At 50.8% G+C, this 24,870-nt stretch overlaps 1 protein-coding gene across 1 annotated transcript; it reads left to right on the forward strand.

The window, feature by feature from the left end:
• Positions 1 to 19,082: 19,082 nt before the first annotated feature.
• On the forward strand, positions 19,083 to 24,138 carry LOC100272873 (uncharacterized). The gene is made up of 9 exons (NM_001147326.1): positions 19,083 to 19,323; positions 19,433 to 19,573; positions 20,278 to 20,584; positions 20,692 to 20,945; positions 21,026 to 21,167; positions 22,549 to 22,670; positions 22,749 to 22,814; positions 23,491 to 23,566; positions 23,846 to 24,138. Exons 1-9 carry the CDS (start codon positions 19,267 to 19,269, stop codon positions 23,974 to 23,976), a joined length of 1,296 nt encoding a protein of 431 aa, NP_001140798.1. The 5' UTR covers positions 19,083 to 19,266; the 3' UTR covers positions 23,977 to 24,138.
• Positions 24,139 to 24,870: the final 732 nt, after the last annotated feature.

Raw genomic sequence — 24,870 nt, forward strand, 5'->3', positions numbered from 1 at the left:
ATACTCCTTCCTCCACCGCGCGACGGCGACAATGGCGGCCGACAACCCACCCGCCGGCGGCAGAATTGACGACGTCTTCCCCACGAGGCGGAAGAACGACGTCCGAGTTTGTCCCGTCACCTTCCCCGCCGGAGGAGGAGGAGGCGGGCCAACCATGGCCAAGCAGGAGGCGGCACCTCATCGGCTGTCGAGCGAGTCGACGGCGCCAGCGCCCTGACGGGGGACACATCGGGCGTCGACCTCACGTCTGAGACGAAGACGAGCGCCGTTTCCCCACAACATGCCAGCTCCAAGCGGATGGACGACGCCAGCACGCTCGCGAAGGACTTGCTGGGCGTCACCCTCGTACCTGAGACGACGGTGCAGTTCGCCCCTGACGTGACAACGTCACCACCTGTCGACCAAGAGGTACCGACCGATTCCCGTCTCATGCCTTTTGGATTCGGCCTCGACCCGCCAAGCGACCCCGCTTTGGTGGAAGCCTTCATAGAGGCATGCACCAACCCTCTGGGGTATCATATGCGGTCACCCTAGGACCGGCTGACGGTCGTCTCGACCTACGGACCCTCGGGTTCCGAGGAAGATGACGAGCCCGACTTTGGTTGGGATTTCTCCGAGCTCGGTAACCCCAGTGCCATGCGGGACTTCATGACCGCATGCGACTACTGCCTTTCCGATTGTTCCGACGGTAGCCGCAGCTTCGGCGACGGAGACTGCGGCACAAGTCGTGAATGTTTCCACGTCGATCTAGGGGGTCCCGACGAAAGCAACCATCTTGGTATACCGGGAAACAGTGATCCCCCTAGGCCTGCGCCTCGCGTTGACATCCTTCGGGAGCTAGCTATGGTCCCAGTCCCTGTGGGGGGTCAGGATGCACAGCTCGAGAAAATCCGCGAGATGTAGGCCAGGCTCGACGAGGGGGCACGAACACTTGAGCCGCTCCGCCGGAACATCGGGCAGGAATGGGTAGACCAAGCTCCGGCCGGAGAAGCGCGTCATCTGCCCCAGGGCATCTAGCTCCGCATTGCCGACGATGTTAGGGCAAGGCCACCACCGGCTTCCAGTGGGGTCGGCCAGAACCTGGCTGTGGCAGCGATACTTCTCCGCGCAATGCCGGAACCATCAACCACCGAAGGGCGACAGATCTGGGGAGAGCTCAAGAATCTCCTGGAGGATGCTGCGGTCCGACGGGCCAAGAGCTCTGCCTCCCAAAGGCAGGGATACCCCTCGGAGCACCGCGCCGCGACTTCCAGATTCGTGCGGGAAGCCTCGGTCCACACCGGGCGCACGCGCAACACAGCGCCTGCGGCCCTGGGACGCCTCGGCAACGAGCACCACCACCGCAACCATCGAGCCCGCCTCGACGAGAGGGTGCGCCGAGGCTAGCACCCTAGGCATGGGGGATGCTACGACAGCGGGGAGGATCGGAGTCCGTCGCCCGAACCACCCGGCCCGCAGGTTTTCAGCCGAGCCATACGACGGGCGCCGTTCCCGACCCGGTTCTGAACCCTGACTACCATCACAAAGTACTCGATAAAGACAAGGCCGGAACTGTGGCTCGCGGACTACCGGCTGGCCTGCCAACTGGGTGGAACAGACGATGACAACCTCGTCATCCGCAACCTCCCCCTGTTCCTCTCCGACTCCGCTCGGGCCTGGCTGGAGCATCTGCCTCCGGGGCAGATCTCCAACTGGGACGACCTGGTCCAAGCTTTCGCCGGTAATTTCTAGGGCACGTACGTGCGCCCTGGGAACTCCTGGGATCTCCGAAGCTGCCGCCAGCAGCCGGGAGAGTCTCTCTGGGACTACATCTGGCGATTCTCAAAGTAGCGCACCGAGCTGCCCAAGGTCACCGATTCGGATGTCATCGACGCGTTCCTCGCCGGCACCACCTATCGCGACCTGGTGAGCAAGCTGGGTCGCAAGACCCCCACCAGGGCGAGCGAGCTGATGGACATCGCCACCAAGTTCGCTTCTGGCCAGGAGGCGGTTGAGGCCATCTTCCAGAAGGACAAGCAACCCCAGCCCCCCAGGGCCGCCAGCCGGAAGATGTTCCCGAGGCGTCCGCTCAGCGCGACACCAAGAAGAAAGGCAAGAAGAAGTCGCAAGCGAAACGCGACGCCGCCGATGCGGACCTTGTCGCCGCCGCTGAGTACAAGAACCCTCGAAAACCTCCCGGAGGCACCAATCTATTCGACAAGATGCTCAAGGAGCCATGCCCCTATCATCAAGGACCCATCAAGCACACCCTTGAAGAATGTGCCATGCTTCGGCGCCACTTTCACAGGGCCAGGCCACCTGCGGAGGGTGGCAGGGCCCACCACGACGACAAGAAGGAGGATCACAAGGCAGAGGAGTTCCCCGAGGTCCGCGACTGCTTCATGATCTACAGTGGGCCAGTGGCGAACGCCTCGGCTCGGCACCGCAAGCAAGAGCGTCGGGAGGTCTGCTCGGTAAAGGTGGTGGCGCCAGTCTACCTAGACTGGTCCGACAAGCCCATCACCTTCGACCAGGGCGATCACCCCGACCGCGTGCCGAGCCCGGGGAAATATCCGCTCGTTGTCGACCCCGTCATCGGCAACGTCAGGCTCACCAAGGTCCTCATGGACAGAGGCAGCAGCCTCAACATCATCTACGCCGAGACCCTCGAGCTCCTGCAGATCGATCTGTCCTCGGTCCGGGCCGGTGCGGCGCCTTTTCATGGGATCATCCCCGGGAAACGCGTCCAACCCCTCGGACGACTCGATCTACCCGTCTGCTTCGGAACTCCCTCCAACTTCAGAAGGGAAACCCTCACGTTCGAGGTGGTCGGGTTCCGAGGAACCTACCACGCAGTACTGGGGAGGCCATGCTACGCCAAGTTCATGGCTGTCCCCAACTACACCTACCTCAAGCTCAAGATGTCAGGCCCCAACGGGGTCATCACCGTCGGCCCCACGTACTGACACGCGTACGAATGCGACGTAGAGTGCGTGGAGTACACCGAGGCCATCATCGCCGACCTAGAGAGCCTCTCCAAGGAGGCGCCAGACGTGAAGCACCATGCCAGCAACTTTGAGCCAGCGGAGACGGTTAAGTCCATCCCACTCGACCCCAGCAACGACGCCTCCAAGCAGATCCGGATCGGCTCCGAGCTCGACCCCAAATAGGAAGCAGTGCTCGTCGACTTTCTCTGCGCAAATGCCGAAGTTTTCGCGTGGAGTCCCTCGAACATGCCTGGCATCCCGAGGGATGTCGCTGAGCACTCGCTGGATATCCGAGCTGGAGCCCGACCCGTGAAGCAACCTCTGCGCCGATTCGACGAAGAAAAGCGCAGAGCCATAGGCGAGGAGATCCACAAGCTGGTGGCTGCAGGGTTCGTCAAAGAGGTATTCCATCCCGAATGGCTTGCCAACCCCGTGCTTGTGAGAAAAAAGGAGGGAAATGGCAGATGTGTGTAGACAACACTGGTCTAAACAAAGCATGCCCAAAAGTTCCCTACCCTCTGCCTCGCATCGATCAAATCGTGGATTCCACTGCGGGATGCGAAACCCTGTCTTTCCTCGATGCCTACTTAGGGTATCACCAAATCAGGATGAAAGAGTCCGACCAGCTCGCGACTTCTTTCATCACACCTTTTGGCATGTACTGCTATGTTACTATGCCATTTGGTTTGAGGAATGCGGGTGCGACGTACCAAAGGTGCATGAACCACATGTTCGGCGAACACATTGGTCGAACGGTCGAGGCTTATGTCGATGATATCGTAGTCAAGACAAGGAAAGCCTACGACCTCCTTTCCGACCTTGAAACGACATTCCGGTGTCTCAAGGCGAAAGGCGTAAAACTCAATTCCGAGAAGTGTGTCTTTGGAGTCCCCTGAGGCATGCTCTTGGGGTTCATCGTCTCCGAGCGGGGCATCGAGGCCAACCCGGAGAAAATCACGGCCATCACCAACATGGGGCCCATCAAGGACTTGAAAGGCGTACAGAGGGTCATGGGATGCCTTGCGGCTCTGAGCCGTTTCATCTCGCGCCTCGGCGAAAGAGGCCTACCTCTATACCGCCTCTTAAGAAAGACCGAGTGCTTCACTTACACCTCCGAGGCCGAGGAAGCCCTCAGGAACCTGAAGGCACTCCTTACGAACGCGCCCATCTTGGTGCCCCCCGCCGCCGGAGAAGCCCTCTTGATCTACGTCGCCGCTACCACTCAGGTGGTCAGCGCCGCGATCGTGGTTGAGAGACAAGAAGAAGGGCATGCATTGCCCGTCCAGAGGCCGGTTTACTTCATCAGTGAGGTACTATCCGAGACCAAGATTCGCTACCCGCAAATTCAGAAGCTGCTATACACGGTGATCCTGATGCGGCGAAAGTTGCGACACTACTTCGAGTCTCATCCAGTGACTGTGGTGTCATCCTTCCCCCTGGGGGAGATCATCCAGTGCCGAGAGGCCTCAGGTAGGATTGCAAAGTGGGCGGTGGAAATCATGGGCGAGACAATCTCGTTCGCCCCTCGGAAGGCCATCAAGTCCCAAGTCTTGGCGGACTTTGTGGCTGAATGGGTTGACACCCAGCTCCCGGCGACTCCGATCCAGCCGGAACTCTGGACCATGTTTTTCGATGGGTCGCTGATGAAAACAGGGGCAGGCGCGGGCCTGCTCTTCATCTCGCCCCTCGGGAAACACCTACGCTACGTGCTGCGCCTCCATTTCCCGGCGTCCAACAACGTGGCTGAGTACGAAGCTTTGGTCAACGGGTTGTGCATCGCCATTGAGCTAGGGGTCTGACGCCTCGACGCTCGCGGTGACTCGCAGCTCGTCATCGACCAAGTTATGAAGAACTCCCACTGTCGCGACCCGAAGATGAAAGCCTACTGCGATGAGGTTCGGCGCCTGGAGGACAAGTTCTATGGGCTCGAGCTCAACCACATCGCCCGACGACATAACAAGACTGCGGACAAGCTGGCTAAGATAGCCTCGGGGCGGACAACGGTTCCCCCGGACGTCTTCTCCTGAGACCTACATCAACCCTCAGTCAAGACCGATGACACGCCCGAGCCCGAGAAGGCCTCGACCCAGCCCGAGGCACCCTCGGCTCGGCCCGAAGCACCCTCGGCCCCCGAGGGTGAGGCACTGCGCGTCGAGGAAGGGCGGAGTGGGGACCAGCCTAATCGAAACTGGCAGACCCCGTACCTGCAATATCTCCACCAAGGAGAGCTGCCCCTCGACCGAGCCGAGGCTCGGCGACTGGTGCGGCGCGCCAAGTCGTTCGTCTTACTGGGTGACGGGAAGGAGCTCTACCACCGTAGCCCATCCGGCATCCTCCAGCGGTGCATATCCATCGTCGAAGGCCAGGAGCTCTTACGAGAAATACACTCGGGGGCTTGCGGTCATCACGTAGCGCCCCGAGCCCTTGTTGGAAACACCTTCCGACAAGGTTTCTACTGGTCGACCGCGGTGGCCGACGCCACTAGAATTGTCCGCGCCTGCCAAGGGTGTCAATTCTACGTGAGGCAGACCCACCTGCCCGCTCAGGCTCTGCAAACAATACCCATCACCTGGTCGTTTGACGTATGGGGACTAGACCTCGTCGGTCCCTTGCAGAAGGCACCCGGGGGCTACACGCACCTGTTGGTCGCCATCGACAAATTCTCCAAGTGGATCAAGGTCCGACCCCTGAACAACATCAGGTCTGAACAGGCGGTGGCATTCTTCACCAACATCATCCATCGCTTTGGGGTCCCGAACTCCATCATCACCGACAACGGCACCCAGTTCACCGGTAGAAAGTTCCTGGACTTCTGCGAGGATCACCATATCCGGGTGGACTGGGCTACCGTGGCTCACCCCATGACGAATGGGCAGGTGGAACGTGCCAACGGCATGATTCTGCAAGGACTCAAGCCGAGGATCTACAGCGACCTCCACAAGTTCGGTAGGCGATGGATGAAGGAACTCCCCTCGGTGGTCTGGAGTCTGAGGACAACGCCGAGTCGAGCCACGGGCTTCACATCGTTCTTTCTAGTCTATGGGGCCGAGGCCGTCTTGCCCACAGACTTAGAATATGGTTCCCCGAGGACGAGGGCGTACGACGACCGAAGAAACCAGACCGACCGAGAAGACTCACTGGACCAGCTCGAAGAGGCTCGGGACATGGCCTTACTACACTCGGCGTGGTACTAGCGGTCCCTGCGACGCTACCACGCTCGAGGGGTTCGGTCCCGAGACCTCCAAGTGAGCGACCTGGTGCTTCGGCTGCGACAAGACGCCCGAGGGCGGCACAAGCTCACGCCTCCCTGGGAAGGGCCGTTCATCGTTGCCAAGGTTCTGAAGCCCGAGACATACAAGGTGGCCAACAACCAAGGCGAGGTCTACAGCAACGCTTGGAACATCCGGCAGCTACGTCGCTTCTACCCTTAAGATGCTTTCAAGTCGTTCGTACACCTCGTTCACACACAAAGTCTAACCATCAAGGAAGGGTCAGCCTTGCCTCGGCAAAGCCCGACCCTCCCTCGGGGGCTAGAAGGGGGGAACCCCCTCTGCGTCAAAATTTCCCTTGGAAAAAGTCTTTCTGCCAGAACGTCTTTTGTGCTTTTTGACTACTTCAAAAGTGAGGTCCTAAAAACGACGGAGTACACGTAAGCAGCCAAGGCCGACCGAGCCGAGGGACTCCTACGCCTCCGGGATACGGATACCTCACTCATCACCTTCTGCGATAAGTAACTCACGCTCGGATAAGCGATTCCGCCGACCGAACAAGTCTTAATGCTCGAGACCTTTCTGCCGAAACAATTTTTCGGGTCTTCTCGACTACATCGTTAGCAGAATCCTACAGACGAGTAAGAGTACACGTAAGCGGCAAGACCGATCGAGCCGAGGGACTCCTACGCCTCCGAGATACGGATACCTCACTCATCACCTTCCGTGAAAAGTAACTCTCACTCGAACAAACAATTCTGTTACCGACGAATAAGTCTTGATACTCGAAACAAAGGGAAAAAGAAACGCAGCTTTACAACACAGCAACAGTATGTTTGGGCCTCGGCGGCCGTAGAAAACATACGCACACTACAAGGTAAACCGATCCTGCAGGTTCGGACCTCGATAGAGGGGGAGCAGCAGCACCCTCGACGTCAACACCACCTTCGGCGAAGTCCGACCGAGCCTCGAACGGCAACACAGTCGGAGGATCTCCGCTCCGAAGGACGACGTCAGCACCACGCCCGGGCCATCGCCGCCAGGGTCTCCTCCAGGAGTCCGACTCGAGCAGACGGCTCGGCCGGTCGCCCCGAAGCCTCAGCCAGCTGTCCCCCGAGGACATCAGCCCGGCCCATGGCCTTGACAACTCGACTCCGGCGCCGGTCCCGCTAGTGGACGGCCCGGTCAGGCTCCGACCGACGAAGTCTTCTTTTCGAGCTAACTCTGCCTCTGTCCACGCTGATATCGCTGCCTCCGGCTCCGACTCATCAAAGAGCGACCGAGGGTGTCCTTTAACTAAGCAAAAGAAGCCTCGGGCGGCAAGGCCGACTGAGCCGAGGGACTCCTACGCCTCCGGGATACGGATACCTCACTCATCACCTTCGCACGAGGCAACTCACACTTGGTGAAGCGGTTCAGTTAGTTGACAGGCGAGTCCTAGTGCTCGGAATGAGGGGAAAACATGGCTTCATGCCAAAAGATACATACATGTTCAGGCCCCGACAGCCACAATGAACAAACACCGGCACTCAAGGTGCCATTACAAACGGAACTCCGGTTTCACCCCCGCAGGTACGAACAACCCCCCACGTTGGAGAGCCTGCGGGGCGACAAAACCCCTGGTGGCTCGCTGACGCCCGCTCCGAAGTGGCCAAACAGCAGCAGCGATGACCTTAGGGCAGACGCTGCTGCGACGAGCTCCTCACCCACACCCCCACTCGAGGGGCGAGGACAAGCTATCAAAGCCAAAGAGTCGGAGGCCTGGAGCACGCATGGTGGCGGTGACCCCATCGGCGACGAGGACTTCCTCAGCCGCCGCCACCTCAGCGCCGACGACAGAAGCCATCTGCCCACCGGCAGATTCCCACTCGGATCCTCCCGGACGAGCGAAGCACCGACCTCCGCGCAGAGGCGCCGTATCGGGGCAAAGACAGGACAGCCCCAGAACACGAACGCCGCCCTAGCAGCGCGCGACGTCTTGGGCGGTCCCCCGATGCGCGCGGCGCGACAACCGCTCTCACGGCGGGAGGAGACACCGGGAGCCGAACCAGGCCAGCGAGCCCAACGCACTAAAGCTGACGACGCTCGCCGCCGACCAGCCCCGCGTTGTCGAAGTCCGGCCCTCCCGCTAGGCCGGTGAGCGCCCTCTCCCTTGAATGCTGAGGGAGAAGGTGACCCGCCAACCCGTGCGGGAGGCAGAGCTCCAGCTCAGCTCGGCCTCCGCCCTAGCCAGGATAACGAAGATCCTTGAAGCTAAGGGCGGAACCAAGATTGCAGCCCGGCTTGCTTCTCCCCACCCTGGAACTGGTGGTCACCGTCTTGGGTGATCACCGGCGAGGGGAAGCAGCCGGGCTGCCAGACGAAAATCCTTGAAGCCGAACGATGGCTGAAAGGTACCAACTTCCGCGAAGTTGCATTCTCCCAACGACGACAAGGCGGAAGAACCGCGGGCGCCCCCATCTGGGGGCTCGAAAGGTGGAAAGACACAACGCATGAGGAGAGCGCGAAGACATGGTTGCCTTTCAAGGGGGTCGCCCTCCTTTTAAAGGCAACTCTCCCCACTTGCGTCCTCAGCCGTCGCGGTCTGAGTCTTCTCCAACACGCTCCATGGTCCTCCCCCTACAACACGGGGGCTAGGCTCCGCGCGTCATGCAAGCTGGCGCAGGGCAGACAGGGCCAAACCACCGCCCACGCTGCGCGCAACTGCCCAGCGGTTACGAGCACTCCTCCACTTTCGCTCAGGCCAGCGGGTGAAAGGGCGGGCCGCCTTGCAGGCGGCGTGCAACCGCACCCAGGGGACACACCTTTTCGACTTCGACGCATCCAGCATGGAGGCCCAGGCCCACACGTCATGTAACCGGCGCGCCGGTTACTACGTGCAAGAAACTGCACCGCCACTCGCGCCAGTACCCCGCCTTCTCGACTGTGGAACCAGTACCGCGACTCGAGGCGACCCTGCGCATGACCCGATAGTGCCACCCAAGCACATCGGTCACGGGCCGGTCAGCCGCGGGAGAGGGCGCGACGATCGATACGGCCAGAAATGGGCCGGCAGTAATGGCGGTGGCAGGCGGGTGGAAGCAGCAGTCGAGTCATCAGCAAGCTCACACCCCCTCCTGGGATAGCGAAAGGACCTTCTCCCACGGCGGAAGACGACACGTCCGCGTTCCGTTCCTCGAACGGCTCGCGCACGCGCAATGGACGCCCTGTGAACCACTCGTCCCGTCGCATTAACTCTGCGGCAGGACAAGCGGCACCTTTGGCAGGCGAAGCAGGCGATGATTCACCTCCGCCATAATGACCTCGTCAAAAAAGGTGTGCCACGTCATTCGATTTCGTATCCTTTTCACTTCCTCTTTCTCTCTCTTGCCTCAGGGGTCGGAAAAGGGGATACTCCGAAAGGGATCCTTCTCCGCGAAGGAAGCGGGCCCCGAGCCCCCTACTGATCAGAGGTTCAAAGGCTGGCCCCTCGGAAGGGTTCAATAGCCGCCTCAGAGCACTCGGGCTCCGCGCCCACTACTGGTCAGAGGTTCGAAGGCCGGCCCCTCGAAAGGGTTCAACGGTCGCCTCAGGCCACTCGGGCTCCGCGCCCACTACAGATCAGGGGTTCGAAGGCTGACCCCGAAGGGATCGACAGCCGCCTCAGACGCAGAGCGAGGGATGACCCTGGGTACGTTCGATACATAACCGAGGCTCGGGCTGCGCTCCCGAGGTACCCTAGGACATTTCCGAGACCAACGTGAACGATTTTGTAACGGAATCCCACCAGAGGGAGGCATCGAGCCCTCGGACCCCGTCAAAAGGGGACTGGGTCCGGCAAGTCACCCGCAGGTACTTTTGGAGCGCGCCTCCGGGCCACTAGCCGACCCCTAACAAATGGGGCACGGGCGTCCACTCGGGTTACCCGTTAGCAACTCACTGGAGACACCATGTTCGGCGCCCTCCGAGGGCAACATGGCGCTTCCCCCCCTCCTCCTCCTTGCGAAAAGGCGACGCAGGGGCGTATGTAAAAAGCCGAGTCTGTCCCTGACCGCCCTCTCGCTCTGTGCGGAGGCTCGGGGGCTGCTCTCGCAAACCCGGCTCCGGCCAAACCGTTGACAGCGTCAACATACCAGCTCGAGAACTTGGGACTCGACTGTTCACCCGGGCTACGGCCAGTTCGCATGAGGGAGCACCCAGACCGGCCGAAGCGTTACGAAACGTACTAAGACCTCGAAGGAGTCAAACTACTCCTCCGAGGCCTCGGGGGCTACACCCGGCGGGTGCGCTCGCGCGCACCCACCGGAACAAAAAGCAACTGAGGAAGGTCGGTCCCCTTGCAAAAAAGTGCGACAAAAGCCTCCAAGCGAGTATCAACACTCCCTTCAAGGCTCAGGGGCTACTGTCGGGGACCATAATTAGGGGTACCCCCAAGACTCCTAATCTCAGCTGGTAACCCCCATCAGCACAAAGCTGCAAAGGCCTGATGGGTGCGATTAAGCCAAGGATCGGTCCACTCAAGGGACACGACCTTGCCTCACCCGAGCCCAGCCTCGGGCAAGGGCAGCCGACCCCGGAAGATTCACGTCTCGCCCAAGGACCCCCTCAAGCGACGGACACACCTTCGGCTCGCCCGAGACCCAGACTTCGCCAAGAAGCAACCTTGGCCAGATCGCCACACCGACCGACCGAATCGCAGGAGCATTTAATGCAAGGATGGCCTGACACCTTATCCTGTCACGTGCCCTTCAGTCGATAGAGCCGAAAGTGACCACAGTCACTTTGACGCTCCACTGACCGACCTGACAAGAAGATAGTGTCGCCTGCGTCGCTCCGACTGCTGTGCCACTCGACAGAGTGAGGCTGACAGCAGCCAAGTCCGGCCTCGGGCGCCATAGGAAACTCCGCCTCGCTCGACCCTAGGGCTCGGACTCAGGCTCGGCCCCGGAAGACGAAGAACTCTGCTTCGCCCGACCCCAGGGTTCGGACTCGGGCTCGGCCCCGGAAGACGACGAACTCCGCCTCGCCCGACCCCAGGGCTCGGACTCGGGCTCGGCCCCGGAAGACGACGAACTCCGCTTTGCCCGACCCCAGGGCTCGGACTCGGGCTCGGCCCCGGAAGACGACGAACTCCGCCTCGCCCGACCCCAGGGCTCGGACTCGGCCTTGACCTCGGACGACAGTCTCCGCCTCGCCCGACCCGGGGCTCGGACACGACCTCGACCTCGGAAGACCGACTCGACCCCGACCTCGAAGGAGCCTCCGCCTCGCCCAGGGCTCGGACCGACCACGTCACAGGAGGGGCCATCATTACCCTATCCCTAGCTAGCTCAGGCTACGGGTAACAGGACCGGCGTCCCATCTGGCTCGCCTCGGTAAACAGATAATGATGGCGCCTCGCGTGCTCCATGACGACAACGACTCTCAACCCCTTACGGAAGCAAGGAGACGTCAGCAAGGACTCGACAGCCCCGACAGCTGTCCTTCCGCAAGGCTCCAACGCTCCTCCGACGGCCACGACATCACATGAACAGGGTGCCAAAACCTCTCTGGCTGCCACAACGGCATGTACTTAGGGCACTAGCTCTTCTCTGCTAGACACGATGGCACACTGCTACACCTCCTATTGTACACCTGGAACCTCTCCTTACTCCTATAAAAGGAAGGTCCATGGCTCTCTTAGGAGGAGGTTGGCCGCGCATGAGGACGGGACGCCGCGTAGAGTCCCTCGCTCTCCCCCCACACGGACGCTTGTAACCCCCTACTGCAAGCGCACCGACCTGGGCGCAGGACAACACGGAGGCCGCGGGTTTTCCCCTTTTCTCCCTCTCTTCTACCCCCTTCGTGCTCCGTCTCGCACCGACCCATCTGGGCTGGGACACGCGGCGACAATTTACTCGTCGGTCTAGGGACCCCCCGGGGTCGAAACGCCGACAAAGGTAATGAGTTTACCAAGTGCTAACACAAAGGACTCTTGGGTTCCTAGATCTTTGTTGGCTAACCGTGATGGACCCATCAAGCGATGGGTACCAAAATATGCTTGACAAGCTTTGCAGGAGAAGGAGATCATATGAAGCCTTGGGGTGCTTGAGAGAGTCCGTTCAAAACTCAATAACTCAAGCTATCAATCTTCAATAATCTATACATCCATGATTGACCCAAGGTTATTTCAAATTACTATATCTAAAATTCATATCATCTCGGGAAGATATTGATGTTGTAGGAAAAAGAAGAATTAATCCTATGCCGAAAAATCAAGACCTACAACATGGAGGGAAGTCAAAGGATGGTAACTTCTATGCCTTTAAGTGCAATTATCTTAAATTATCATTTCTTAGGTGTCTTGTGTAGTCACATAGAAATATGTAGCACTTCAAATGTCTTTAAATTTGTATTACCATTCTTTGAAGAATTTCCTCTCATATGGTAGATCACATATTCATCATTTCTATACCATAGCAATCTACATGCTTTAATTTGTTGCAAGTATCTCATGGCATGTTTTTCGCTAAGTTATTCTATTATTGCCATGATTCTAGATATAGAGAGATATTTCAAGTTCTTAAAAGAATAAGGTGTTATGTAAGGAATTCAAATCCTTAGGACACTTATAAAAGGAAAACTCTCTCTATAACTAGAATAGTGAGACTAATAATTTTATTTAAAGTAACCCAAGTAGTCTCACTTGTAGAGAATAAGTTTCTCTTTGGAAATGTGTAATCTAACATGAAAAGAAAAATCAATCCAATAATTTATGATGTGTTTCTACTTGCTTAAATTGGATTTGATTCTTCCACATGTATCGCTTTCCATATCATGAATTAGATTTATTCCTATAATCTTAAGAGATTATTTATGCTTGTTTTAAGAATTAAAATTGAGCATAACATCATCTAGGGATAATCTAGTTCATGCTATGAGGTCTCCATGTTTTAGTAATCTAGCTTTTCATTCCTTATCAAAATGATTACAAAAATGGAAACTAGTGCTTGTGTTACTAACATTTATCTTAAGCCTACTTATGAAAATCTACAAGAGAAGTAAGTGCAAGGTCAAAGCCACAAGCCTCAAAGGGTACTCTTCACCCAAGAGGAAGAAAGGTAAAAGCAAAAGTATGGGAACTCATCTTCTTAATCAAATATAGTTCCCATCAATGATTATTTACTCTAATTATATCTCTGTGAAGAAATAGATTCTTTATCGAATTTAAATTGGCTAAGATGTGCATTCAATCTCATTCTCATCAATGCACTTATCCATTAGAATCCATTTCATGCCTTTGCTATATTTGTTATCATATTGATTTGCTTCCAAGTAATGATTAACTAAATTCAATATGATAAAGTAAAATCTCCAATGATTATTAAAATGCTTAAAAGGTGCTCACTCATATTTCTTAAATGAAATGCACAAATGTTAAGGATTTTACTTCATGTCTGTATGACCTATGGATGATGAATTGTGCTTATTTCCTATCTAAAAGAAATCATCCTTCATTATATACTCCCTTGTGTTACTAACATATTTCTTGAGTATTTTCAATTAGTTTGAAAGGAAAAAGAAACAACTACAAATGGAGGACCCTCAAATGAAAGAGGAGGACATCAAGAACAACACCACCTACTTGGATAGTAAGATCTACAAAACAATCAATGGTGTGGTTGTGAGTATTCTAAATCCTTTCATAAAGAGAATGCTAGGCTTAAGTTGTTTATTGCAAATTTTATGAGCCTTAATCAAGATGTATAATGCTTCTCCATATTTGTCTTTAAAGTAAATGCATCCATTCAATTCAAATACTCGATGCATATCTTTAGGGGGAGTTTATTCTTATATCTTGATTATGTTGAGACTATTGCTTTATCTTAGTAATTTCATATAGTCTCTTGCATGAGATTAAGTTTCTCATGAAGTATGCTACTTCAATTTAATCCATCTTGTTAAAGTAATGTCATCTTTATCAAGGATTGTAGCTTTCATTGCCAAAGTAGCATATTTGTCGGATTCTCCTACTTTAAGCTTATTTGATAATCTTATGCGTATGTTGTTCTTTTGATCACATCTGTTATTTGTTTGATCATTGAATGACCTCAATTAACAATCATGTTTCTTAGTGCCGTATATTCTATTAATTAATATCTCTCTTGATGTGCACTAAGTTAAAAGGAGAATTCATGATACTTCTATGCAATTTATGATCCATTTGACATATGCTTACAATAACTTAGAAAAGGATCACCAGTTGTAGAACTCTCTATTGTGCAAAATATTTCCGTATATTGTCATTGAGTATAGGTCTTAAGCATCTAAAACCAAGGACAAGGCACAATGAAGGGAGCGTCTCTATGTGAAGGTACAAAACGGTAAAACTACTTCCATTCATTTACATATGTACCTAAATCTTCCTTTTGTATACATTCCTTGCATATCTTGTATAGAAGGAAGAGAAAGCATGTCCATGCATTTTCCCTGCTTCATATCTAGTTTAACCTCTTAAATATTATTTATGCATCTTTGTTAAAACTAGATGAAGTGGTTTTATTGTCAAAGAGCTTAAAGCTTAACCTTGTAACGAGGATAAGCTACCTTTGTTCCAAAGGTGGATGGTCCTTAAGTCTCTTTGAAATCTTTAAGGGTAAATGCTTAAAATGTTTGCAACATGCTTTGATAAGTGCATAAACTGTCATGTGCATCACACTTATACTATGACACAATGCACTTCACATTTTGTATAATATAGATATGTTCTCATTAAACTAATTATGTGCAATTGGCATTTAAGGCCAAAAATACATGTTCCTCTCCATGCACATATTTAGGGGAAGCAATCTATGTTATATAGAACTATGATCATGCTTGATATGATATATCCTTTGATCATATCCCTTTTATGTATATGACTAATGTGTTTTCAAGTGTATTCTCATGCTTAGTCATAGAATTGAAAGGGAAATGGAGTATTCGGCAAAGACGACGCTTCCACTCAACTCCTTCGGTATTATCCACTCTTTGTCGGTATTCCGTATAGTTCTCCACTTTGGTATAATCTTCACTCATATCTCTATTTCAATTGTATTTCAATTGTTTGCCAAAGGGGGAGAGAAAGAAAAGGGCTTATATTTCACTCTAAGTATCCGTTTTTGGCGATTCATGCCAAAGGGGGAGAAAGTATTAGCCTAAAGCAAAAGGACCGCACCACCACCCTAATTTTTAAAACTAATGATTTTCAATTAGTGAATTTCAAGTTGGTATCTTATTGTGTTCAAAAGGGGGAGCAAGTAGTATTTTCAAAATTGATATCTTAAAACCCTCTTGAACACTAAGAGGAGAATTTATTTGAGGGGGAGTTTTGTTTAGTCAAAGGAAAAGCATTTGAAACAAGGGGAGAAAATTTCAAAACTTGAAAATGCTTCGCAAAATCTTATTCATTTACCTTTGACTATTTGCAAAAGGACTTTGAAAAGGATTTACAAAAAGAATTTGCAAAAACAAAACTTGTGGTGCAAGCGTGGTCCAAAATATTGAAAATGAAAAGGAAACAATCCATGCATATCTTATGAAATATAGATTGGTTTAATTCCAAGCAACCTTTGCACGTATATTATGTAAACTAGTTCAATTATGCACTTATATATTTGCTTTGGTTTGTGTTGGCATCAATCACCAATAAGGGGGAGATTGAAAGGGAAATAGGGTCAAACCTTTTCCTATCTTAATTTTGGTAGTTGATTTGCCCAACACAAATAATTGGACTAACTAGTTTGTTCAAGATTATATTCTACAGGTGCAAAAGGTTCAACACAAACCAATCAAAAGAACAAGTTAGGTCTCAAGAGAAAGGAGCAAGAAGGAAACCGAAGGCTGCCCTGGTCTGGCACACCGGACTGTCCGGTGTGCCACCGGACAGTGTCCGGTGCACCAGGGTGCTTCAGCTCGAACTCTTCACCTTCGGGTTTCCCAGGCGCCGCTCCACTATAATTCACTGGACATGTCCGGTGTACACCGGACTGTCCAGTGTACCAGCGGAGCAACGGCTACCTGCGCGCAACGGTCGACTCTGCAAAGTGTACAGTGCAAATCAGATGTCAGAGCAGACGGTCAGAAGGGCACCGAACTGTCCGGTGTCGCACCGGACTGTCCGGTGCCACATGAGGACAAAGCCTCCAACGGTCGACCAGCTCCAAGACCTAACGAGAGGATGACATGGCGGCGCACCGGACACTGTCCGGTGGCGCACCGGACTATCCGGTGCGCCCTTCGCGAGCAGACTTCACCAACGACTAGATTTTGGTTGGTGGCTATAAATACCACCCCAACCGGCCACTTCAAGGCGTGGGAGCCCAAGCAACATTCCAAGTCATCTAGTTGACATACTCAAGCCCTCCCAACCACATATATTCATTGATCCATCCTATACACAAGATTTAGTCCACTACAACCAACACAAGTGCCACAAAAGAGAGAGCAAGCAATTGAGAGCTACTCAATTGAGTTTAGCCCTAGCGCCTTGTGAGATTCATTGAGAGATAGTGTGTGCTACATCTTTGTGTTCATTTGTGCGTGGAGTATTGACTCCCATCGAACTTCCTCCAAAGTTTTGGAGGCTTGTAAAAGCTAGCAAGAGACACCAAAGAGTGTGGTGGTCCTTGTGGGATCGAGAGTGATCCTTGAGAAGAAGAAGAGCTCACCGATCCTTGTGTGATCGAGGGAGAGAGAGGGAAAGGGTTGAAAAAGACCCGTCCTTAAGTGGACTCCTCAACGGGGACTAGGCCTTCGAGGGCCGAACCTCGGTAAAACAAATCACCTATGTCCATTGTGTTTATTGCTTGTGATTTGTTTGTTTTCCCTTGCTCTAAGTTTTCTTGCACCATTCTTTGTTTATATCATTTGGTGTTGCTTTAAGTTAAATTCTCATTTAGTGAAGCAACACTTCGCAAGAAAGAACTTGACTTAGTACTCTTCTCATCTAAGGCTACTTGCTTTGTTGTTCTATAACTTATTAGTAGTATTGATTTATCAATCCCACATTATTTGAAAGCAATACTCTTTACAAGCAAAGACTTAGTTTTTATACTCCGATATTTGTATATCTTGTTCTAACCACTAATCAAGGGATCTAGTTGGGGGATAAAGTTTTAATTTTCAGGTTTCGCCTATCCACCCCCCCCCTCTAGGCGACTTTCAGGTGCTAGTACCCTGTGCATGTGATGTCGTGGCCGTAGGAGGAGCGCTTGAGCCCTGTAGAAGCACAGCTGTCGGGGCTGTCGGGACCTTGCTGACGTCTCCTTGCTTCCGTAGGGGGCTGAGAACCGCCGTCGTCATGGGAGCACGCGGGGTGCCATCATCACTTGTTTACCGGGCGAGCCAGATGAGACGCCGGTCTTGTTCCCCGTAGCCTGAGCTAGCTAGGGGTAGGGTAATGATGTACCCCCCTGTGGCGTGGTCGGTCCGAGCCCAAGGTCGGGCGAGGCGGTGACTCCTCCGAGGTCGAGGTTGAGGCCGAGCCCTGGGGTCGGGCGAGGCGGAGATCGTCTTCCGAGGTCGAGGTTGAGGCCGAGCCCTGGGGTCAGGCGAGGCGGAGACCGTCTTCTGAGGTCGAGGCCGAGCCCTGGGGTCGGGTGAGGCGGAGACCGTCTTCCGAGGTCGAGGCCGAGCCTTGGGATCAGGCGAGGCGGAGACCGTCTTCCGAGGTCGAGGTTGAGGCCGAGCCTTGGGGTCGGGCGAGGCGGAGACCACCTTCCGAGGCCGAGGCGGGGGCCGAGCCCCGGGGTCGGGTGAGGCGGAGCTTCCTATGGCACCTGAGGCTGGACTCGGCTGCTATCAGCCTCACCCTGGCGGGTGGCACAGTAGTCGAAGCAGGGCAGGCGACGCTGTTTTCCTATCAGGTCAGTCAGTGGAAGGGCGAAGTGACTGCGGTCACTTTGGCCCTGCCGACTGAGGAACGCGCGTCAGGATAAGGTGTCAGGCGATCCTTGCATTGAATGCTCCTGCGATACGGTCGGTTGGCGAGACGATCTGGCCAAGGTTGCTTCACTGTGAAGCTTGTCCGAGCTAGGCCTCGGGCGAGTCGAGGGTGCGCCCGTTGCTTGAGGAGGCCATCGGGCGAGGCGTGAATCCGCCTGGGTCTACTGTTCCTGCCCGAGGCTGGGCTCGGGCGAGGCGAGATCGTGTCCCTTGAGTGGACGGAGCCTTGACCTGAATTGCGCCCATCAGGCTTCTGCAGCTTGTGCTGATGGTGATTACCAGCCTAGTTTAGGAGTCTTGGGGGTACCCCTAATTATGGTCTCCGACAGGCTGGCTCGGCACAGTCAGTAGGCCGACATGATGTGCATGAGCCAGAGTTGTGGTCCGCGGGCGTCTGACCTATGTCGGGCCGCCATATGCCCATCTATAGGCGTGCAACGGTTTAATTTGAAATAGCTGTGAGGGGTTATTTGTAAAAAGATGATGCAGAACGATCGTTGAAACTGACGTTTTAAGTATAATGATAGTATAATATAGATATAGATATAGATATAGATGTAGATGTAGATGTACTGTACTGTATAATATATATAATATAGATATAGATGTAGATGTACTATAGGGAACCAGATTGCCGGACACCCCTCGGCCATCCTTGGCTCGCTCCCAAAAAAGTGCCCCGCCCACCTGCACGGAGAGCCGTGACACAGCGACAGCCACCAACTAGTTTACTCAACTCCACCGACGTGTAGGCCCTTTACTTAGATAGACCCCACTCGTCAATAGCTTCACCCGTCATCGTTCTCGGTGTCTTCACGACGGCTTTAAAGGTGGCTTCGAATCCACAAGCGAAACGCGAAGCAGAATGCAGTGAAAGGCTGCCATTTTAAAACCTTGCTCTCCGGTATAAAAAAACCTTGCTCTCCTTCTCCGCTCGATCCCCAACCCACCCGCACGGCACCACCACCAATCCATCCATCCTTACGCATTAGCTACACTCCCCGGCGTCGAGCCCCCGCGAACCCTAGACCGCCGCCCTCGCATCTCCGCTCGTCGCCGCGGGGTACTCCCTCCACCCGTCTAGTGGGAGTCGCGGCGGGACGTCCCCGATCCGAGCTCTCTCCGCCTTAGGGTTTTTGGGGCCGGCCATGGACTCCATGGAGCAGCCGGAGCCCAAAACCGCGGGCCACTACTACGCCCTTCAGGTGAGCGGGCGGGGATGGATCTCGATGGGTGGAGGAATGATGGGGTTTTTGGTCTTGGGCGGGGTTTTTGACGCCTCACGCGTGCTGGTGGGTTTTGTTTGCGGGGCAGGTTGGCTCCGTTTTCCTGACGGGCTACTACAACGTCCTGACGAACCAGCCGCACCTGGCGAACCAGTTCTACACGGACAACAGCAGTGTTGTTAGACTGGACTGCGAGACGGGTCGGTGGTCGTTTGGAGAGACGGTGGAGGTATAACCGTATAATCCCGGTCTCCTTTTGTTTTTCTGCTGTTTCTCCCCCTCCTGGCGCTGGTGGATTGTTCTCGTTTTGTGAAATATACCTAGTACATGTATTCAAGTGCTTATGTTAGTTCCGTACATTTGAATTTTAGACGCGATCATTTTTTAGAATGTCTTGTTTTATGGACTGGCTTGATGGTAATTTATGGCTGCTTCGCTATATGTTGAAATTGTTGCATCTGTCATGCTGTTGGGGAATTGAAGCCATTTGTGAAACTCTGGGAACATGCTGCTGCCTTTTTTTTATAAGAATTAGTACTAGTAAAGTTAGGAAATCCTATTTTTTTTAAGGCCTCTGATTCCAGGTTCAATTTTTCTTTGTGAATATATTTCTCCATTCATAGGATGTATACGTTTGTTAGATTGCATATGTTACCTGGTCGTTCATCAGATGCAAAAATAATAGTGTTAAAGGACAATTAAAGTGAGCAAACTGGTCGCTATTTGTCTCTTAATGAAAAATGTAGGGGTATACCTCTTTTGTTAGTTATATCCATCTTTTAACTTGAAGGAACTAGGACATGAAACCTGATCTAGCCACCACAATTTTCTGTTCTTTCGCTATAGCACAATGTTGTTTCGTCATCCAAACTCAAGTCATATTTTCATATTGGGTTTAGCCATTTTACTTATAATTGCTAGTTACTTTTGCAGGTTATCAATGATATGATGATGTCCATGAAACTAAGCAAGGTTGAGGTTAAAACAGCGAATTTCTTAGAGTCATGGGCTGGGGCGATTACGCTGTTGGTTACTGGCCTAGTGAAATTGAAGCACTACCCTGTTCGCAAGCGATTTGCTCAGAATATTGTTCTTGCTCCAAAGGAAGATGGATATTTTATATTCAGTGACATCTTTAAGCTCATTTGTGATGAGTATGATGATCAGTACCCTTTTGCTGATTACAATTGTGCTGACAACATGCCCCAAGTGGAAGCGTCTTACACAATGGCTGAAATAGGTATCTCTTTCAATGGTATTGAAGTTATATATATGTGCGCGCGTGCGCGTGTAAATCACAGGTATGCCTATCATTGCACTGAAATTCTATTGTTGCATAATTCACAGGGTCTGATTATTTGGATGGAGAACCTGAGGCACAGGAGACTGTTGATCCTGCTGAAAATCATGTGCAGCACCAAGATTATTTGGAATATAAGGCTGGCAATGTGATTGATGATGAAACTCATTTGGAAGAGCATATTCCCCCATTCCCCAGTTCAACGGATGTTAAAAGGGATTCACCTCTTGCTCTTCCCCACCCTCCATCACCTACCCTCGAAGAACCTGTGGAAGAAGCACCCAAGACATATGCTTCAGTGGTAAGCAAATACATTATAAATGTTATAATTAAGCTTAACTCCCAATTTCTGCTTTTCTTGATTGCTTGATTTGGTATCAGTTGCGAACGAAATCAAAGGCAACGCTGGCGATTACAGAGTCACAGCAGGCTCAACAGCTGGCCCAGCAGCCACAGTCTGCCTCAGTGCATGAAAAGTCTAACCTGGACAACCACCGGGATGTTAGCGTCCCTGAGGATGAAGGTCTTTTTCCTTTTTTGTTCACTGTTTCACTCATGCTTCTGATGAGTTTTTATTGGACCTATGTTTAAAATGTCTTGTCATTAAAACAATTTATAGGTAATGAACATGGCTAAAAATCCATTCGATCCTTGTGCGCCTGAACTGGTATTGTTAATTGTTCATTTGGTTTTTATTCAAATCTTCCATTTTTAGATTTTTGCTTAATTATCTTTTCAAGGCCTTCTTGGATGGTTTAAGTTCAGACCCAAATCTTTGACTAAGTATTTTAGCCAGTAGTTAAGGAGATTTTAAATTGACCCCCTTTATAGAAGTTCCTCCTAGAATATTTAAATCGATATCGATGACCTTTACTGACCCCCTTTTAAATTGTCATTGTATCAGTTCTGTAAATAATGTTTCTTAAGTGGGGGCTCTTGTTAGGCTATCCAAACTCCTGTTTGCTTATTTTCAACTGTTATTTTCTTCTCATTATGTGTAACTATGTAAGAGCTGCTACATCATCGAGAATTCCGTAGCTTATTTTCAACACCAGGTTTGCATGTTTCCAGTTTCATTTTATTTAGGCCCAATCTTCAATACTAGCAGATTTTTAGCAAGTAGTTAAGAAGTAGGCAATCGTAGTAGTAATTGCTGCATCAATTAGGAGGGTTTCATGGGCAGGTGTATAGCCCCATATCAGCTATATAATTGTGATTGCTTGTGTACCTGCATTAACCAAATACTTGTGCTGTTTATACTTGTTGTGTGTGCGTGCGTGCGTGTGTGTGTGTGTGTGTGTGTGTGTGTGTGTGTGTGTGTGTGAAACAAAGATCCAGTGTGTGTTTTGTTTGTGATAAACACTCAAGAGGGATTGATTTCCAACATTATCGACTAGCATGTCATCTTTACTAAAGCATGCTACCAGTACCAGTATGTAATGAGGTACCTGAGCCAGAATTTCTTCTTTATTAACCACTCTTTGCGAATGCGCTGTATTTATCTTTCTTGAAGCATTATGACAGTATTGTTAGGCTGAGACATAGTTTTTTCTTCATTAAAAGTTTGCACCCCCCTTACAAACTTCCATGCTACAGTTATCTGTCAGGGACCTACTTCATGCAACAGAATTTTTGTCTTTCAATGGTCAAAGGTTCTTTATGTTTGTATATCTTTGTATGTATATCATGACTAGGTTGTATACCTGATTTGGGGCAGTGCATGTTAAAATCTCTAGTGTGTAGTCCACAATCATTTCTACCTTCTTTGCTATGTTGTGTCCATTTCTTTTTTTATTTTATAATATATATGTACAGTTATGCCCACAAAATGTTTTTGGACATAGATCGATTCTCTTCTGTTGTACATTTTTATGTAGCCTTAACTGTTTGGTTTCGTTTTTCAGAAGAGTTTCTTTCGGTTTATGTTGGGAATCTTTCGCCATCTACTTCGGTCTTTGATCTTGAGAAAGTGTTCCAGGCTTTTGGAAGAATTAAACCTGATGGAGTTGCTATCCGAAGCCGCAAGGTTTCTTGCCTTTTATTAATTTCTTTGATATTTACTTTTCTTCGCTATTGCCTTCCTAATTCATCTACCGATATGCAGGAGGCTGGAGTATTCTTTGGCTTTGTTGAGTTCGAAGACATGTCTGGTATTCAGAATGCTTTAAGTGTAAGTTTCCCTTAGTGTGGTAACGTTCTGTAATCTGCAATACCCCTTCTCAAATTAGTATTTGTCTTAGCTCTTGGTTTATCTGTCGATATTCAAATGGATGATGATGAACCTAGACACATACAAAACACATACATCAATTATTATATAAATCTATTAAAAGCCTAAAACAAATTTTAATTTGGGACAGAGGGAGTATATTATAGTCAACAGATCTTGGTGACAGTCAGAAAACCTAATAAAGAGGAACTAAAAGAATGTGGAATCGCTTAGTAATGAACTATTTGGCATATCAGTTTTTGCCTACTCCCCTAAGCATGATGGACAGCACATTAACCATGCTCTGCCAAAGTAGAAACATACACCACTGCAGGTCTTCAATTAGAAAATATAAAATGAGATGTAGATTGGTATTTGAATGAAATTTCTAGTGTTATAGTGAGTCCCATGTGTTGGCAAAATCTACCGGGTGATGTTTTTTGATCGACCACTGCATTGCATGTTTTTTATGTACAAATGTAATTCATGCATTTCTATTTTCTTAATAAAATAATTTAGGTTTACACCCATAACCTACAGTTAGATACTCACTGGAGAAAGAAACAAAAAAAAACTATCTATATCATGCCACAAGTTTACCACAATGCTGTCTTATCTGTCATTTTTTGTACATCAGGCATCTCCAGTAGAGTTAAATGGCCGTTTTGTTCATGTTGAAGAGAGGAGGCCTAACTGCGGATTCCCTCGTGGAAGTAAGTATCCCACTCAGGACCATGTTCTTCAACCATCCTTGTCCCAGTAGTTCGCATAGAACAGATAGGCATGAAAAATCAGTGTTACTTTAACTGAATTTGGGCTTGCTATTAAATTGGTCCTCAACTAGAGGAGGTATGCTTTGACTTATCCAATGTGATAATCATTTCCCCACATTAGATGCAACCAAAAGAAGAGTTTACTAATTGTATCTGGTTCCTGTGTTTATTCTCTTTTTTTAGGGTTGGTAATTGTGATTGTAATTACTTACTCTGCAGGAAGAGGCCGTGGAAGAGCTGATTTCTCAAGGGACCAAGCTGGTGGGAGATACGACGGGGAGTATGCTACTCGATCGAAAGGAATTGGGCACCAGAAAAAAACTGGACGCCAGTATGACAGTTACTACTAGTTATGTACCGCTCTGCTGGTAAATGGCCGTGTACCATTGGTGTTCTCTACTTGGTGCTGTTCTGGCCATAATTTTGCTAAAAGTCACAATGATGTCGGGACTAGTATTTCTGCTTTGTTGACATTCGGCGGAGTCTTTTTTGGGGGATGGGCATCTGTTACCATTTTGTTGCGTCACAGTAGTTTTTGGTTCTCAGTTACCGTGACCAGTTACAAATGGATCATGCTACCGTCGGTGTCAAACTTTTTAAGCAATACCTAGGTTGTACTTGTACCGATGTTAATAGTTGGGGAAATTTGGATCCATACCATTCAAAGATCACCACTTTGGATCCATACCATTACTATCTCACTTACATGTGGGTCCACATGAGTCAATGACTACATGTGGGTCCACATGAGTCAATGACATGTGGGGTCCATGGTATATATCTAAAGTTTGGATCTTTTAATGATATAGATCCAATTGTTCCTAATAGTTGGTATTCTTAGATTGACATAGTTTGCATACGTCGGTATTCACGTTGGTGTTGTGTTTTCATATTGTGCTGTTTTGACCTGAGGGTCCTAACCAATCAGTGAATTTGTGTTATATGTCCCAGTTCAGATGGTTGATGCAAGAAGATACAAGATTTATCTTGGTTCGGTCAATAACAGCGAGGGGAATAAGATTTATATTATCTTATATCTATGTGTTTGTAGTAGGGGTACAAGCTGGTCGAGATAGGGTGAGTCGAGGATCTGTCCTTGGTTGAGACTTATATTATTTTGCACGTTGCACCTAGTCATCTAATTGTAATCACTCATGGATCCTCGACTCACTGCCTCAATCACTTACAGAAACAAGTGAGATTTGGGATCTACTCCCTCTCTCGACCACCCTTTATTACAATCA

This window comes from Zea mays, chromosome 2 (genome assembly GCF_902167145.1).
Source record: "Zea mays cultivar B73 chromosome 2, Zm-B73-REFERENCE-NAM-5.0, whole genome shotgun sequence".
NCBI lineage: Eukaryota > Viridiplantae > Streptophyta > Magnoliopsida > Poales > Poaceae > Zea > Zea mays.

Bases quoted from the DNA above. Each gene is read 5' to 3' on its own strand.
- LOC100272873 (NM_001147326.1), top strand. From the start codon at position 19,267: ATGGACTCCATGGAGCAGCCGGAGCCCAAAACCGCGGGCCACTACTAC. The intron at 21,168-22,548 runs GTCTTTTTCCTT...TTCGTTTTTCAG, and splicing joins TAGCGTCCCTGAGGATGAAG to AAGAGTTTCTTTCGGTTTAT. The intron at 22,815-23,490 runs GTAAGTTTCCCT...TTTGTACATCAG, and splicing joins GTATTCAGAATGCTTTAAGT to GCATCTCCAGTAGAGTTAAA.